Source organism: Boleophthalmus pectinirostris, unplaced genomic scaffold (assembly GCF_026225935.1).
Source record: "Boleophthalmus pectinirostris isolate CB_2022bp ecotype Guang Dong unplaced genomic scaffold, ASM2622593v1 HiC_scaffold_14, whole genome shotgun sequence".
Classification (NCBI taxonomy): Eukaryota; Metazoa; Chordata; class Actinopteri; order Gobiiformes; family Gobiidae; genus Boleophthalmus; species Boleophthalmus pectinirostris.
In genome coordinates, this window is record NW_026571047.1 from 10,277,208 (window position 1) to 10,296,152 (window position 18,945).

At 38.4% G+C, this 18,945-nt stretch overlaps 1 protein-coding gene across 2 annotated transcripts in view; it reads left to right on the forward strand.

Annotated features, from left to right (window-relative positions):
• Window positions 1-18,945, forward strand: part of snx29 (sorting nexin 29) — a 255,528-nt gene that overhangs the window by 145,220 nt on the left and 91,363 nt on the right. For both annotated transcript variants that reach the window (XR_008631735.1, XM_020924162.2), the window contains exons 17-18: window positions 6,287-6,342; window positions 8,188-8,269. Coding sequence is in view for 1 of the 2 variants with exons in the window: in XM_020924162.2 (XP_020779821.1) it covers window positions 6,287-6,342; window positions 8,188-8,269 (138 nt within the window). In the remaining variant the exon portion in view is untranslated. The remainder of the gene's footprint in view (window positions 1-6,286; window positions 6,343-8,187; window positions 8,270-18,945) is intronic.

The window sequence follows — 18,945 nt, forward strand, 5'->3', positions numbered from 1 at the left end:
TTGATATGCTTTTGATTACACAACACAACCATGATTCATACTATCTTAGACTGTGGACATGCAAATTGTCTCATGTCTAAAGTACAAAACTCAATAAATGATTATGCAGTCCCACTTGTAGTCCACATGCAACTCGGTTATGTAGAACACTTGTTATCATGTTTCAACAGCAGAAAAGATAGGAAGTTAATGATTTGAATGACTAATCGTCCCCTAACAATTATAAGGTTCTATCTGCCATCTGGGTAGTTGTGAGATTTTGAGATTTAAAGGTGCATTGTGTAACTTTTCTGGTGGAGTGTCTGTCAAATGCTTTTCTCCATGGAAATGTCATTGCTCTGCCACAGTATGACAAGCAGCTCTACCTTACATTTATTAAATTACGGGTGGTTTTATAGGTCAAAAATGCCTAGAAAAACAGGCATTCCAACTGTGAGCAGGGTCGCATCTCCGCCATTTGACCTGTAACTTGGTCTGGTCTCCATAATGATAGAAAGGTTTAATAATAGGTTTAATACTGTAAAACATTCCAGACAAAGCAATAACATCTCCATGGCGAAAAGCAGTTGACGGATTCTCCACCAGAAAAGTTACACAATGCACCTTTAAATTTCTGACCACTCAGAGCATGACAGAATCTGGAAATGGGGTTGTACGCTTATAAACCTAAAGAATTTACAGAATCTTAATACATGTGTACAGAAGATATTACGGAACAAGAATATGTGAATAACAAATATATAATGTCAGATAAAACCATATAATTCAAAGGAGATGTAGTATTCTTTCAACCAGAAGTTATTAGAATCAAAATAAATTCAACTGATCTGACTACGGCCCCGTCCACATTAGTACGTATTCGAGTCGTTTTCATTGCGGATGCAGTGTTCGTCCACACTAATCCGATTGAAAACGGCTTCAGAGACGGATTTGGTGTCGCCAGCTCCCACAAATTCATCTGAGTACAGATCTGATCCGGCACCGTGTTGATGCCTGAAAACACTGATATGCTGATGTAGGTCTATGCGCTGCAAAGTAGCTACCGCCAAAACACTAAGAGGTTAGCATACATTCATATATACGGTCTATGTGTACGACCTGCAGACATATAATCTCCGAAAAGTTTCACATGAATCATCTTCAATGCGATAGAAGCACAGAACAGACTCACCATCAGCAGAACACCCCTCTGTCACAGAAAGAACACCATATTCCACTGAGTCGTGTCCTTTAGTCCAACAGAAGCTGAACTGCATCAGCTCACAATAGAGAGCTGTTTATGCAAATTAGCCATGCGATTTTAAGTTGTGTTTCTGTAAAACGTAAACAAATATGTTCAAAGCTGTGTGGATAGGGAAGGATTGTGGACACAGAAACGATGTGTGTAGACACAGATTGTTTCCGATATGGTGATATGCGGATTTGTTTAAGTGTAAACGGAGTCTACACAAGAAATAAGGGCTCCAAGATTAATTACAATTTAATCGAACACGCAATTTGAATAGACTTCAATTAGCAAATCACAAATACCACAGCATATCTGTCTTTATCAGTATAAAGGCCTCTAACCGTGTGGTTTAGATCTGGACAAACATGTGATTGTTGTATTAGTTTGTCTGTTGATATTTTTTGTCTTTTTGTTCAAATCTACACTTTGAACAGAGGTCTATTCCTAAAATATAAATTGCAAATCTAATCAAGTGACTTTATCTGACAAAGGTTCTAAACAGCTTGCATTCCCACCCTTACTCACTACAAATTGATTAATATAAATTGAAGTATATTTGCACCACAAATTACCTCTTACGGCTGCAGTTTCACGCCAGGGGTTTATGCGTGTCTATGGCAGAATTTTCAGCAGTTATTATGGTGACACAATGTATACATTAGCCAACACAGGCAAAAAAAAAAAAAAAGTCTACAAACCAAGAAAAATACAAAATGGAAACAATATAAATGTGTGGAGCCTGTGATCAGTACAGTACGAGCGTTCATGGTCTTGTTTAGGTGTTTGATTTTCAACAACTAAAAACTGTTTAGGTTTCTTGTTGTGTTATTTCAGAGAGACTTGTTTAACAGTACAACATTAGCTCACCTTGGTCAAATTGTGTTAAAACAAAGCTCAGGTTGAAGTCCAACTTGAGTAACAGAGCTTCAGACAGAGCAGTGCCTATTGTTAGCTTCACGCCCCAGGGAACGTTGACGACATCAGCTGCAAAGTATCGATATAACAAACTTTCCACAATGACAACAAACAGAACTGCTGGTCATGGTGTGGTTAGCTTTGGGCAGTTTGGTCTCTCCCTCTCACACACACACACACACACACACACACTCACACACACTCACACTCACACACACACACTTTTCTGTGATGGAGCTCTAGGCCTGTGAGATAGCCCTCTTATCCCTGTGCTCCAGCCCTGTTCCACTGGACCACTCTCCTCGCCTGGGCCCATCCACCACAAATGACCTCTTACAGCTGCAGTTTCCGACAAGATGACCCACTGTCTCCACTTCTCTTTTATTGTTCATTTGTTCTCTCTATTTATGACTTGCCATTGCGTTTTCAGCGATTTTTGTCCACCTCGACCTGACATGTCCCTCCTTGAGAGAATTGTAATTGAAATTTGATGGGCTAGCTTGCATAGGCATTAGAAAGGCATTAACGTTAAAGGGCCGACGTCGTCAATGTTACAACTTGGACTGACTCCCATTAACACTGTAGTCCAGATACTTAGAATGTAATCTTTTTGATGTGATAGAGAATATAGTCCGACATGTTCAATAGTGTAATACACTTCATGCAATACTGTGATTTAGCTCTATTTAGTTCATAGTTCAAAAGCAGATTCAAAGGCCCATATACAGCACAAAACCATGTTAGAATGTTGTTATCTTATCAAAAACATATCCGGACTTCTGTTTTGTTTATTTGTAATGTCATGTAGTGGTAGTTAACAGCTACCTTTTTCTTTTTGTTTAGTAGTGATTGGCAGTTCCAGGGCTGAATTCATCCAAATGATTCCAGTGAAGGTGTGTGGAGTTTAAAAATACAGTTTAGCACTTCTGTATTACCACATGACATCACAAGGTGGAGGTGGGCTATCTCTTTGGAGACAAGCAAGTACAGTCCCTGCATAGTAATTAAGCATATTTTTGAGCAATAAAATGCAAGATAGATCAGTTTAATGGCATAATGTGGAACATTCAGTGGAACAGGCAAAGTAATAACTTAGTTCTCAGGTTGGCAAGATGGCGTCAGTGTGGTTGGTGTGCTGCTTGGCTCTTCAGTCATTGTTATGTATTTTATTCATTTCAACTGTCATGAGGACCATAGATTTTGGGACTTTTGTGGACTCACATATGGAATATGGTCACGGGGGATCTAAAACTTTCTCTGATCCACTTCTGTGTGACGTGCTATCATTCCTACTGTGCCTTGAGGCCACACCTCCACAGAAATTATGAGGCTAAAGACCTGGCTAATTTTTCTTCCGGACCCTGATCGTCTCTCCAGCTGCTTAATCCAAGGTTATGAGCCATGTTTGAGACACCTGCTCCTCCGGCGCTCCCTGTTACCTGTCGGCACCTGCCTAGTCCCCATTGCTGGGCAGTTTGGAGACCATCGGACACATCGTCACTTGCTATGCCACCGAACTACGGGCACTGGAGTGCACCTCAAGACTCTAAGACACAAAACCAGTGGAGATAAATCCTGACTGGTGTGCGCTGGTGAACAAGAGGTCCATTGGAAATAAAACTTTGATTCTCCGTAGCTTCTTCGTATCACAAGTAGTGGATATTATGTTCATAATGAAGACGTAGGTGAGTCAGTTGTTTTCACTGAACTCCTGCCTGCAGACTGTAGTTTCTTGAATGTCCCGAGAACCAGTGATCGTGGAGGTGGTGTAACCGTTGTTTTTAAGGATAATTTGGACATAAAACTGGTGTCTGGTGCTGGCTATTCCTCTTTTGAACTGTGCGCATTTTAGCTTGGATGCTTTGGTCAGTTCCTTTATGCAGTTGTCTGTCGGCCACCCAAGTACAACTTCTTGTGGCCAATGTCACAGTGAAGTACGATAAAGTACTCATTGTAGGAGATTTTAATAAGCACATTTGCTGTCTGTGCAAAACCTTGACCAAAGACTTTTTAGATTTTATTGATTCTTTTATTTTGACACACCCACTCAAAGCGTGGACACACTCTTGATTTGGTTTTATCTCATGGCTTTATTGTTGATAACCTTGAAATTGGTAATGCAGTGTTCTCTGATCAGTCTTGTTGTGTTTGATTTTATGATTTCTTTTAATAAGCCGTGCACTCCTTTGCGCTTTAGCCTCATGTTAAAGCCTTCCTCAGCCTTCCTCAGTGTGTTCTACTGTATTCGACTCTGCTGCTTCTCTTAAAGCCATGTGTCCTAAATGTCAGGGAGAACCGTGGCTGAATGACACCAGAGCAGCTAGAGAAGAGTGCAGGCACGCAGAAAGAAAATGGAGAAAGGATAGACTTGTAGCCTAAAGATATTCTCAAACACCAGCGGAGAAGCTATCAAAAAAACTGTGAAGAATGAACAGGCAAAATATTTTTCTGATATAATTTCTAAAAATGTGCACAGACCTCGGGTACTTTTTAAAACTATAGCTACTATTTTAAACCCCCTCCAATCTACTTCTTTTGAGACTTCTCCTAGTGTTTGTGAAGATTTTCTGGCATTTTTAAAGATAAAGTTGACTCTATTAGGGCAAATATTAATGTGTGTTTTAAGTTCATTGACTTATTTTGCACATTTTGAGACTGTCTAATTTCTAGAGCTCTCAAAAACTGTTGGGCAGTTAAAGGTTTCATTATGTAACACTGACAGCATTCTGATATGCCTTTTTAAAGATGTCTGTGAAAATATTGGGCCTATTTTGGTCATTGTGAACAGCAGCTTCACTTCTAGTGTAGTGCCTGCGTTCTGTAAGCAGGCAGTTGTTGAGCCTCTTCTGAAAAAGCTAAGTTTAGATGAGCTGAATTCTAATTCAATCTTCTATTTCAAAGCTTCCATTTATGTCAAAGATTTTACAAAAAACATAGAAACATAATATCATGGATGTTTTTCGGTCACAAGGTTACAAGTAATTTCATAGCACAGAGACTGCACATTTAAAGGTTTTTAATGATTTGTTTTTATTTACTGATGCTGGAAATGCAGCTGTTCTTTTGCTTTTAGACCTTACGGCTGCTTTCCTTACAGTGGACCACACTATTCTCTTATCTCACATGGAGCACTGTGTTTGTGTCAGTGAAATGCCACTGGAGTGGTTCAGGTCCTATCTGGCAGACAGGACCTTTACTGTCCAGTTTGGGGACTCCTTCTCCTCTCAGGACCCCATTTTTGGACCTCCTGCTGTTGAGTCAAATTTAAAAAAAAAACATGGAATATCATATCACTTCTATGCTGACGATTCCAAAATCTATTTGCTGAAATGTCTAGATGACGTCAAGGCTTGATCGGCTACGAATTTTTAAATCTGAATGAGTCCAAAACGGAAACTGTTGTTTTTAAACCAAGTATGTCTACTTATTTTCTGTTTGACATGGGCTCTTTTCAACAATATAGTAAACCTGCAGCTACCAACCTTGGCGTCATCATTAATGAAGATTTTAAGTTTGACAAGTGGATAAATGCCGTGATTAAATCCAGTTTTTATCACCTGAGGCTTTTATCCAGCCTCAAATCAGTTTTATCTTTTAGTGATTTGGAGCGGGTGATCCATGCTTTTATTTTTACATGTCTTGACTACTGTAACGCCCTGTACACTGGTATCAGCCAGTAAAACCTGGCACACTTCATGGACTGGCCCCAATGTACATTTCAGACCACATTGTCCCCTGGCCCCCTGTGGGCTCAGAGATCTGAGGGCCAACTCCAACTTATCATCCCAAAAATGGGACTCAAAAGCCGGGGTGGCTGGGCCTTTTCTGTGGTTGGCCTAGGCCTGTAATGATAATCAATAAATCAGTGAATCGTACGATAACTTTTAACAAGCTCAATAACTTTTCCGGCCGCGATAAATTCTGTTTGCATGCTTGTTTGTTTTCCTCACTCTCTCTCGCTCTCAAAGAGGGTGAATGTTAGAAAGCTTCTATGGCTCTCTGACTCCTCTCGTTTAACAAGCATAATGACGCTCGAACCAACGTACACTGTGTTTATCAACACAGCAGAATTAAATTTCTGCATTAAAGGGTTTATTTTACCATTATTGTGCTACTCTTGACAATTTCATTATGTCTTCTCAGCTTCCAGGAGATCTGAGCCAGACGTCGGATGACCCCAGCCTGTCTGATTTTGAAACGTAAGTCTTGTCCTTGTAACATTATCATTTACTCAGTTACATTTACTCAAGTAACTTTTTAAAGAACTTTTCAGAGTACCTTTTTAGCTGCATACATTTTACTCCTATTTGAGTAGTATTGTTTATTGAAGTAACACTCTTACTTGATTAAAAATAAAAGTTTTAGTTACAAGTTATAAAAACTTTGTATATTTGTGTTTCTTGCCCCCACTCAGGTTTAGTTTGTCTCATTTTTGTGTATATCCTTCGAAAATATCAGAGAAATATTCATGTTCTGTAGTGGTTGTTTTTGCTTATTTTGGTGTATCTTTGCCTTTAGTGTTGTGTGTCCTTTTACTTTGATATTTTCCTGTCTACTTGTAGTTTTGAGTTTTGCTTCCTGTCTTGATTGTTTGCCCTGCCCTGATGTTTTTCACCTGTGTCTGGGTGCATTTATACTTTGTGTTCTCCTCTGCCCTTTGGTGGTCCATCGTATTTGCCATTGTCTGTGTCTTTGTCAGTGTCTTGTCCTTTCGTGGCAGTTTAGTTTCAATTGTTGCATTTTGGGGATTTATGGATTTTTAATTTTATTAATTTTTTTATTAAATGACTTGAAAGCAGTCCTGCATTTTGGGTTCTCTCTTTGTTTCCTTGTGACAAGTACATTAATTTCCAATAATAAATCAGATGTTACGCCCAAACAATTACTCTTTGTTACTCTACTCTGAGTAGTAGTTTTCCCAAATACCTTTCTTGCTCTTATTTAAGTAATTTCTCAGAGCACTACTTTGTACTCCTACTTGAGTACCATATTTTCCGCACTATAGGGTGCTCTAGATTATAAGGCGCACTGTCATTGAATGGTCTATTTTCAAACTTTTTTCACATATAAACTGCACCGGACTATAAGGCGCATTAAACGAAACACAACAGTTAGATAAGTCAGTCAAACTTTATTTAATGCTTCCACAATAACTCTCAACTTTGTTCAATTGTAACGAGTAAAAAAAATATTGTCCGAGACCGCTAAATTGTTAGTGTATTCACAATAACTCATAATTGTTCAAACAGTTGGGCGATTATGGCGTCCAACACGCCCGCATCCCTCTCGTCATTATCCGAGTCAGTGTGGTTACTGTTACCTGGCAGTTCAGTGATGATTCGGGTCTTGGTGAAAGCTCGGACCACAGTTGATACTGATCCTTAGCCCAGGCGTCCACGATCCGTTGGCAGATCATGGCATAAGTCGCTAGGCGCTGTCTCCCTGTCTTGGTGAATGTGTGTTCGTCTTCTCTCATTCACTGCTCCCACGCAGCTCGCACTTTCACTTTATAATAGCCTTAAGTTTAAAGTTGGTGTTGTAAGTGTGTCTCTTGACAGGTGCAGTTTGATATTAAAAAGAATCACAGTATGTATTACTCCGCGATGCTCCTGTCTATGGAGCCGTAATGCTACAATTGGTGCGGCTTTGTAGTTTCCTAAAGTCGTACGAAGACAACCAAATAAATTAATATATAAGAAGCTCTGAATTATAAGGCGTGCAGTTGTTTTTTTATGAAATTAAAGGTTTTTAAGTGCGCCCTATAGTGCGGAAAATACGGTAATATTATTTTTGAAGTAACATTTTTGGTTTGTCTACCCACCTCTGATTATATTCATTCATTTCTTAATTTAATTTGATGTCAAAATGACATATTCTCAAAGCAATCTGCTTTTATTACACATATTACTTCAGTTGTTTAGCTCCTTAAAATGTGTGGTGTAATTTTCCATGGACTCTTAAGTGCATTTAGATGACAGTAGGCCTATAGCGTTTATGCTGCTGCAATGTTAATGTTTATCTAACGTAGATTTGTTGTGTTTCAGTGCCCACCGTGCCCTCATCAACGTGTGGATACCGTCAGTGTTCCTTCAGGGTCGTGCTGCTAACGCCTACCACGTCTATCAGGTATGCTCGCTGGCTAAAGGCAGAAACATACAATTACAGCTAGCACATATATGTACATGGAAACTACACTCTACAACAGTGGCGGCTGCTGATGTAAACACTAGGGGAAAACAGGTTATTATCAATATGTTTGAGACATACTTTTGGATATACTATCATTTTGACTCCTAAAGATTGAATGAGTCCTTTTAGATCAACAGAACCGGATCAGAGGTAAGACGTGCATGTTTTTCGTTTTGTTTCCTTTGGGATTAACACTCAAGCATTGCATTTGAACATAATATGAACTCAGCGTTTGTTTTATAGAAAATCACACTTTTCAACAACGTATAGCACCGCTGTATTTACCAATAAATAGCTGGGTAACTTACGTATTTGCTGATTTTCTCCCTGGATTGTTCATCTGGAGTTTTGTGGGTGAATGGGTCTCTACCAGCAGACGTGAGGACCTCATTGGTCACATTTCTCTCATAGACTTTGAATGGAGCCGATGGGCTCTTTTCAGCTTCAGAATCTGTGTCTCTTTGGACTTTTTCTTTTCTTTTATTATTACTTAATTTAGAAGATTAAGAGTGAGAACATGATTTAAATTTTCATATGTTTGTATGGAAATTTGACAATAAATTTTTTTGAATTTGAATCAGATTGCCCCAGGCAGCTCAGTCGCATACTCTGAAATTCAATCCAGCTACCCTCAAATGATGTCTTTTCAGCCCCCTGATATCAATGAAATAAGTAAACTCCTTCATGAATTAAAACCATCTTCGGCTGGACATGATACCATTTCTGCCTTCCTTGTGAAATAAATCAAACATTACATTTTGAAGCCACTTACACATTATCTGGTTGTCTTTAAACACAGGTGTTGTACCAGAGGATCTGCTCATTCTCCTATTTAAACCTGTTTTAATAACTATATACCCATGTCTCTTTTACCTTGCTTTTCAAAAGTATTAGAAAAAGTTGTTTATTAAAGGTTCTTTTCTCATATAAATAATAATTCAATATGACTTCTCTAAAAATCCCAGCACTTACATGGCTTTAGTTCAATTATTAAATGAAATAACGTTGGCATTAGACAACAATCTGCATACTTGTAGTATTTTTTTGGACTTGTCAAAAGCTTTTGATACAGTCAATCATACTATTTTACTTGCAAAATGAAGTTTTTAAGTGGCTACAGTTTTTAAGTGGCTACCGATTTATATTTGTAATCAATCCCAGTTTGTTTAAATCAATGGTTGCAATTCTGATAGAGCTGATTTATAGTGTGGAGTCTCTCAGGGGTCCATATTAGGTCCTTGATTATTTTTATTGTACATAAATGATTTGTATATATCTCACCGCAGTAATGTTTGCTGATGATGTGACTTTATTCATATCCAATTCAAACTTTAATGTTTCAACAAACCAAACTAATGCTGCATTATCTGCTTATGACAAATGGTTCAAAATGAACAAATTATCTCTTAATATCAAAAAACTAACTCGTGTTTCATCCACCAAATGTCTGGGCGTCATTGTCGATGATAGTCTAAGATGGAAAGAGCACGCTGGCTCTGTGACCAGAAAAAATAATAAATCTCTTGATATTATAAGAAAAGCTCCTGCATTTGTGGACTCAAACTCTATACTTACATTTTACTATAGTTTAACTTATCCCTATCTGTTATATTGTAATATAGTCTAGGCAAGCACTTTCTCAACTACTCTGAACAAAATATTATTGTTGCAAAACTATTTTGTTCTAATTGCAACTCATTCCATGCCACTAACATCATCTGCTAATTTATTCATCAAACTTAACATTTTTTATATTTATGATATTAATACTCAGCACATTTGTATTTTTATATATTAAATTCTTTATAATACAACTAAGATCCCTAAACATTTCACATTTTACTTTAAAACTAATGCAGGGAGTCATAGATACAATACTCGTCAAAATTGTAATTTTTATGTTCCAAAATGTGTTACATCAAGAGCTCGGTTTTGCCTATGATGCAGAGGCTGTAAATTCTGGCACCAGTTTTCACATCTGGTTAGTGATGGCACATCAGAAACATTTAAAAAGAGTTTGGGGAAATGTTTGATATTTGATGATAATGTTTGATAATTATTAAATTATGGGATGTTTGAGTGTATTTTAATCCATGTTTGAATCAGATGTATTTAATCTAAGTTGTGTAAATGTCATTTTTTAGTAATGCAGAAAAATAGTGGTTAGTATTAGATTTTTGATACTTTTGACATTTCTACTATATATTTAAGACAACAAACACTTTAATTGAAAGTATGACTAGCTGTGACTGCGCAACCTCATCAGTATTCATTATGAGTTTTTTTCTCACAAGGTTTGACTGTCTGTTAATCGAACTTTCAACCATTTTAGTCGATTAGTCCATTAAAATTGTGCCATAGCTGTCTCCATCACCTCAGAACGCCAGTACTCCAGACACTATGTAAATAAGGCAGTTAAAGCTAATGGGGCTGTCCTGCGTCGCTGGTAGCCTGACTCTTAACTAAAATCCACAGTTTTTCTGCTTGTGGTCTCTGGCACTTATCTCTCAGAGAGGTGGCCTGGGAAGCGGACTCCGGAGCACCCTTAACCACCTCCATTTCTTGTTTCTGTCAAGTTATCAGGCCAAGCAGACAACGGCGTCCCTTTCCTCGGGTGAGCTGTTTGAGCACACTCGTCACATTAACAAGGTGCTGCTCTCAGGACACCCACCTTTTTTTTACAGCTATTGCCCCATGTCCCTCACACACTCCTGGGTACATCTACAGAGACAGGGTTGGACAAAACAATGCTATGGACAAAGTATAATTTATAAACTACATATCCCTTTTCAATTAGGTATTTAGGCATTTGAGCTCCCTCTGCTGTCAGCAATGGGAATGAACAAATATGAAATTAACAAATGAAGTTCTTAGACAGAGTGAATGCTCTGCTAACCATGCTGCCATGTGATCATTGTGAACATCATTTTCCCATTTTACCACATTTTTACCACAACAAGTCCGGTGAGGGTTTATACCATAGACCAGAGGTTTTCAGTAGGTGAGGCCCGCCAAAGAGCCACATGGGAGGCACGACACACACCAGTGCAGCCGCAGGGTCTTAAAAGTCTTAAGAAGGTCTTAAATTTCATTAGCCTATTTTTTTTTATACTCAGCTGGGCCGTAGTGCAATGTTAAATAGAGGAAGAAACATAAACAACAACATGAAGCTGAAGTTTGCCTATTAAAAGTGCAAACTTGTATGCCATGTCTTCTTGTGCTGCGCCTCTAAACCAGATGTAAAACCAGGACTAAACCAGATGTAAAACCAGGACTAAACCAGAAGTAAAACCAGGACTAAACCAGAAGTAAAACCAGGACTAAACCAGAAGTAAAACTAGGACTAAACTAGAAGTAAAACCAGGACTAAACCAGAAGTAAAACTAGGACTAAACCAGAAGTAAAACCAGCACTAAACCGGGCTCAGCTGTCTTTACCCACTCTAAGAGGATGCTCACATTCACCCATTTTGAAAACCCCTGCCATAGACTGTATAAAGAAGTGGACTAAGCGAGTGTGACATCACTCATAGCGTTCAGCGCCACTCAAATGAAGTTCGCGATGCTAAAGTTATAGGAGCAAATTTGGAGACAGGCTCTATATAATGAATAGGATTTTTTTGACAGAAAATTAGTGAAAACCCCACCAGGATCTTGTGAAGCGGGTTAATACGAACATTTTAAGACCAAAATTTCGAGGCTCACAGTCACAGCAAGTTACAGAGAGAAGGGTGACAGTATTCCAATGGGAGCCAGAGTCATTAGGAACCAGAAGCTCCCGCATGCATACTTCCTGTTTTAAATGCGGCTTACTAGCGCTTTGTTCATTTATATATACAGTCTATGGTTTATACACTTAAAAACTGCACAGGAGTAATCCGGATTTTTATCTGTGACGCAACAATCTGGGCAAAGTGTGAACACCTTAATAATTGGAACAGATTAGCAAATTTCGTGTCCAAAAAGACTGAACTGGTTTCCTGGTTTTTAATTGTTAGCTGTTGAAAAATGCCTATTTTTAGTCATATCACATGACTTGAGTTATACAGTCAGATCTTTTTGTATATAATTGCGAGTAGAGCTGTGGGGGCAGAGAGCATTCAGTTACTCAAACATGCATGAATCAAACAAAATACAACTCTGGGTAAACTAATGTATAGAAAACACCATTATATCACGGTTAAAAGCTCATAAAGGTTGATTTTTCATAAGCTTGAGTGTGGGTATAAAAATTGGAACGTTGGACACCCACAGTTAGGGAGCTATAGCCCACATACTAGCGAGATTGTTCCTGACAGGTGACATGTATTCTCCTAGCTGTTAGGTTTAAATGGTGAAATCGTGAGCTCAACTTATACATAATAGATGGTGAGATGACAATGTTGTCTTGTGCAAACTTACCAAATTTGTTCTGACAGGAGAGAAACCTCGACTCCTAGAAATCAAATACTGTAATTTCTGTCACTTCCTGAGTTCAGTGGGGACTTGCAAGTCATGACTTGGATTCGAGTCAGACTTGAGTCACTATTTTTAAGACTTGAGACTTAACTTGATAAAGTGGATGAAGACTTGGGACTCGACTTGGACTTGAAGGTCAGTGACTTGGGGCTTGACTCGGACTTGAGGCCTGTGACTTGTCCTAAAAATATATGTTTTTATAAATACTTTTCTCTTTACAGTTGATAAATGGGGCGCTGAATTTTACAGGAACAAACTGTCCCTCCACTTCTGTTTGGTACTTTGGATGGAACTAAAGTACTTTGATGTGGTATCCTCAAATGTACTTCAGTAATATACAATACAACACAATACAATACAGTAATATATAGTACAACTCAGTACAATACAGTAAAATAGGGAACTACAGAGAACATGAACATGATCCCTCCAAACTGCATGACAAAATAAATGCACTTTTAAATCTGAATTCTTTCTGTTCTGACTGTAATGATTCACATTAAGATCATGTCAGACATTTAAAAAGGAAAAATTTGCATTTCTACAGCTATATAAATACTCATATATAAATATAACTTTTTAAGTACAATTTAACTTAAAAATCATATAAATTGCAAAAATCTAAAGACTTGAAATGACTTGAAGCTCAAAGCAGACGACTTGGACTTGACATGGACTTATCGGCCAGTGACTTGAGACTCGACATGGACTTGCCTGTATTTGACTTGGGACTTGACTCGGACTTGAGGTGAAAAACTTAAGACTTGCAAAACTACGACTTGGTCCCAGCTCTGCAAAATGATATGATGAAATAGCATAGGTGAGACTAGCATTGGGTCCATTTGGTGCTCTTTTGGAATGTAAAGTTTTTATTACAATTGATGGCTTGTCTGGAATAGTCTTTTAAGAAAATAATTATTTCATTCAAGTCAGAGGTGGGCATGTAAGTGCTCCTTAGCTGTACTCCGCTGTCTCGTGATTGTGGGTCAGGTCGGTGTGACAACTTTGTTTTTTTTTTAAAGGGTACAAAATGTCCCAAAAAGGCTGCCATACTGTGCCACTTTTCTCCTTTGTAGCATTTCTGCAACTTTAAAAGACAAAAACTTAACTACACTACAGATATATTGGAAGAGGTGCTCTTGAGGTCAGAATAAGTTTGCATTCTTTAAGCATGTGATTATAAAACAGTTTAGTTTTAGAAGCAGGAAGTGTGCGACTAGCATGGTAGTTGTTGTTTGACTTACTGTGATAGCAAAACTCCACTCTGGCCCAGTTCTGAAAGTTGTGAAATGCATTTATAAAGTCATGGTGAATAATTAGGATTGTCAGAATGCATACTGAGGAGTTCATTTGGACCACTGAAAATCTTTGAATGAACTAGTTCTGTTTTTCACATTTGTAAGACAAGGACGAATCTGGTTCAGCGCTTTAAAGGCCAGTACCTGATTTTGAACCGTGAGTGAAGAACATGCTCCAGATTTAACTGTTAGCTCCGCCCACTCAGTCCCTTTTCTCACTTTGAAGTTGAATCCTGACAGAGAAACAACAGTCTGGGTAAAGTCACAGGCTCTTGTTTACACATGGTTCTCATACAACAACTTCTTTCATTCGATTAAATTGACTGCCATTGACAGTTGCTTCTGTATGGTTCTTATCCAACAAATATTCAGCTTCTATTTGACCACAAATAACTGCTTGTATGATATGCTGTCGTCTCTTCTTTTAATTAGTCTTGTCATAACTATCGTGCAATTTTGACAAGCTTTTTGGTTGCTAAGAAACCATCAACGTATGTATTTGTTGCCTGTGTGCAAGCAGGAAGTGAAAAATATATATAACTTCATCAAAACAAACAAAAAAATTATAATAATAGGAAAGATTTGTAGTAGAATAAAACATGATGTTTGTAACCTGTCTCTTTAAAATGGTAAGTTGCTAAAAGACTTCCCTAATTGCAGTCGTCCCTCACTATATTGCGGTTCACCTTTCATGGTCTTGCTGTTTTGCAGATTTTTTTATTTTTTTTTTGCAATTTTGTTTTTTGTTTTTTGCAGTGTATAACCGTGCATTGTGTTCCTCCCCCTGATTGGCTAAGGGATTGTAGACCGTTGTCAATCAATCTCCTCAGTGCCGTGTCTCCTGTACAGTGCAGAATGTGTTCAGCTGCCAAATTTATATAAATGTTCGATCGCTAGCAGTGTGATTCTGAAGTGCTGCGTGATCGGGCAGTTGCCGCGCTTACTGTGAGGTGCGGAGCTCTCCTTCAGTCCTTTCTCCTGCGGTCACCTCTGAGCCTGTCCCGACAGTGAGTCCTGGTTTACTCCTGTTTTAGTCCTGTTTTAGTCCTAGTTTAGTCCTGGTTTAATCCTCCTCTTCAGTCCTGGAATCAGTCCTAGGTTAGTCCTGGTTTAGTCTTGGTTCAGTTCGTGGCATATGCAGTGCAAGAGTTTGATATAATCTTGGGTTAAAGGGTGGATGCGGACGGGTGCGGGCGGGTGCAGGCGGGTGCGGTGCTGTACTGCGCGGGTGCGAGTCTCCAAAAATGGACTCGTGCAGGACTCTAAGCTCTACGGCTCCATTACGGAATAAATTAATCTTCGGTTCGTTACATAAAGAAGAAGGAGAATAACATAAGGATGACAGTAGCGATAAGTTTTAAGGGTTAACTGTCCTGTCTGAGAAAAGTGTATAAAGTGTGTGGTGAGGGATTTTACAGCCATAAAACAGATATAATTATTGTAAAATGTAAAGGTGCACAGGTTATTTTTAGAAAGTAACACCCACGATAAATGAGGGACCACTGTATTTTTTTTCTCTGGTAGGCTATTTGTATTTACGTTAAATCTTCACTGGGGACTGCTCAGGTAGTCGTCAGCCTCAGATACTACTGCTAGTGTTGTTATTTATGGAGTCCCTTCTTTGGCAGGACTCAGCAGCCCGCAGATATGGGCATTCAGCCTGCACCTGCACTTTGTGATTCATGGATCGAAACCAACAATGCTACGCTGTGCTACATTGATTATAACCTAATTTTTCTCCTTCACTAAAACTGGACGAGACTGCTGTCCGGCCCCGCAGCCCATCTGGTGAATTGGACACTTCCGTCTTCGCCCACAGCTATATTGGCTTAATGGCTCCCTATGGAAAGGCCTTTTGTTCGGAGACAGGTTAATGGATGGCCAAGGTTAGCCCAGTCATTGTTGTTAAGGTGAGCTGGTTGTGGTGATTGAACGCCACGGCCAGGAGTCTTAAAGACCTGACAGCATCACAGGAGGAAAGAACCGGCTCTTTCAAATATCCCTCTGCGTGGGTACTTTATTCTAGTCCAGCTGCAGGTACAGAGGTAAATACTATTACTGTGTTTTCTATTAGTTGCTGGCAGCAGTAGTATTTGTTATAGTAGAGTTAGAGGTCCTGTATTACACAAAATTGACTCTAGTGAGCTTTAAGTCATGTTAGAATGTTGTTACCTCCTCAAAAACATACTTGGAGTTGTGTTTTGTTTCACACATGTTTGAGTAATCCTACTTTATTAATCTGTATACATCTTCAAATATCAAAATGTTCTGTTCCACCTTGTGATGTCATGCAGTGGTAGTTTTCAAGTTAACAGCTCCCTTTTACTTTTTGTTCAGTAGATTTCAGTACTGAAATTATCCAAATGATTCTAGCAAAGGTGTATGGAGTTTACCACATCACAAAGTGGAACATTGTTTTCTGTTTGAGAGAAGAACTCGGCCTAAATATGCAGGGTTTGTGTTAAGAGTGTGAATGAAACAAAACACAACTCCAGGTATGTTTATGATGAGGAAACAACATTTTAACATAGATCAGAAAATAGCATAATATGGGCCCATCAAGGAACACTTTATTGCCCTCTAGGAGAAATTTGTCATTTGTGTTTGCTCTGTAGTCTTGGTCAGGTCTAGCCAGGCTGGCACCACCTAGTGCCTCCACTCAATTTCATTTCTCTCCAGCAACTAGGTCAGGAATCGGAAAGCATCGGACTGTTTGCAAGAACCTCGGAAGTTGTAGACCACCTACCGGCCTATCAGCAAGTGCTGTGAAGCACCTGTATGGGTTCCTTTTTGTGGTATAACACAACAGTAAACAAAGTGGTTGAGATGAATGTAGTCGAAACCATATGTTCTGTGTTGGCAACGACTCCTGAGATCAAGGATTTAAAGTCAGAACAAAGAGAATATTTGGTGAAGTTTATCAAGGGGAAAGACGTTATTGTCCTTCTTCCTACAAGATTTGGGAAAAGCTTAATATACCAGTTAGCCCCATTAGTGGCGCATTACATGTGTCACAACCAAATAGCAGTGATTGGTTAAATAAAAAAGTACCCGCCTTCCGTCAAGCAAACAAATTCTAATACTGCGAGGTCAGACAGTTTCCACGAAGTGAAACTGGCTGATGAATCAGGCTAGGTCAGGTCCACCTTAGCTGGGTTTTTTAACTATTTCTCTATCAGTGTTGTCATGATACTAAAATTCCAGACTTGATTTCAATAATACATGCATACCAATTCCAATACCACATTAAAAAAAAAAATCTTTCATACCAATTCCAATACCACATTAAATAAAATCATTCTTTCTTTAGACCATTGTTTTCCAAACACTGGGTTGTGACTCTGAGGTGGGTGGCAGGAATTTCTTTTGGGTCGCCTTGTCACGATCTGCATGTAGGTCTCCAATATATAGTTAGACAGGCTATTTTGTTCCAGTGTTGCTGGTTCAGTTGAACGTTGAAAAGAGAAAGAATTGGCCACATTTATTGTCCAAATAGGTGACTTATGAATTCTTTTATTGCTGCTTCAATGACTGTTTTTCATTGTTTAAAACTTGAGTAATACTAGTTGTTGAGAGAGACACGATCACTCAGTCAACTATAAAATATTCTCATTAATGTTTAATAATGGTCAAATCCACCTTTATTTTGTGATTTATGAACAATATCTATTAACTTGGGTAGTGAAGGTTTGTGACTTTTAAAATATGGGCCCCAGAAAAAAAGTTATATATATAATATATATATATATATATATATATATATATATATATATATATATATATATATATATATATATATATATATATATATATAATATCATGTGATTTTTAATATTATAGTACTTTCTTTTATATTACCATATGGCCTTATATCTGTACAGTCCCCCTGTCGTCCAAGTAGGTTCCATAGTGGTCCATGTGCCTTTATTTTGATAGAGTTTTGATACAGGCCAAGATCATTCTAAAGCTATTCAAGAAAGGTTAATTTCTGCCTTGTGAATGTGACTTTTTTAATATCTATACCTGCTCAAATGAGTATCTAGTTTCAATACTGGTTTTACTTTTTTATGATCTGATTTTCAGTGCTTTTGACCCTATACAGACATACAATATTCGGTTTTGAATTGCTATTGAAACATACACTCTTCCATCTCTTTCTTTTCACGCTAGCTTTGTAAAAAAAAAAACTAATTTACTATCTGGACTACATGATACTTTCTCTCCATTATCGCCCAGGTCTTTCCTCGTCACCTCCCCACCCACTCTCCCATCCTCTCCCCAGCACCCTCTGAACGCCTAATGAGGGGAAGCTAACAGCGGCGGCGAAAGGGGATATCCTCCGTTCACTGCCAACGCCGCAAAAGAAAAAGAGAGAGTAAAAGAGAAACAGACAGAGAAAGAGAGAGTGAAAGAGTGAGAAAAAGAGAGAGAAAAAGAGGAAGAGGTCTTACTTTGCACACAATCAGCGAATGCACAAATAATTCAGCGGGTACACCAGAGACGCGCTTTTATTATCTGTGGGTTTTCCAAAATGAGCAGCCAGCACACGCCGAAATGAGGTGTGTATAATAACGCTGTTAGCAAACACTCGTAATAGAAAGAAATGGCCTGGGCTGTAATATATAAGGAATAATAAGTAAGTAAGGGGAGATGTACTGTTTCAGAGTTGCTATGACTTTCTTCAAAATAAAGTGTGTGTAATCTTGGGCTAAAGGACTTGAATGCAAATTTTGTTCCACTTTCTCTTTTCTCTCGTTTAAATTATTTCACTTATATAATATTCCACTGCTAATAACAGAGAAGTGTAGTCCTGGACATTTAAGGACACTAAGTATGGGAAATTGACTTTTTCGAGCTT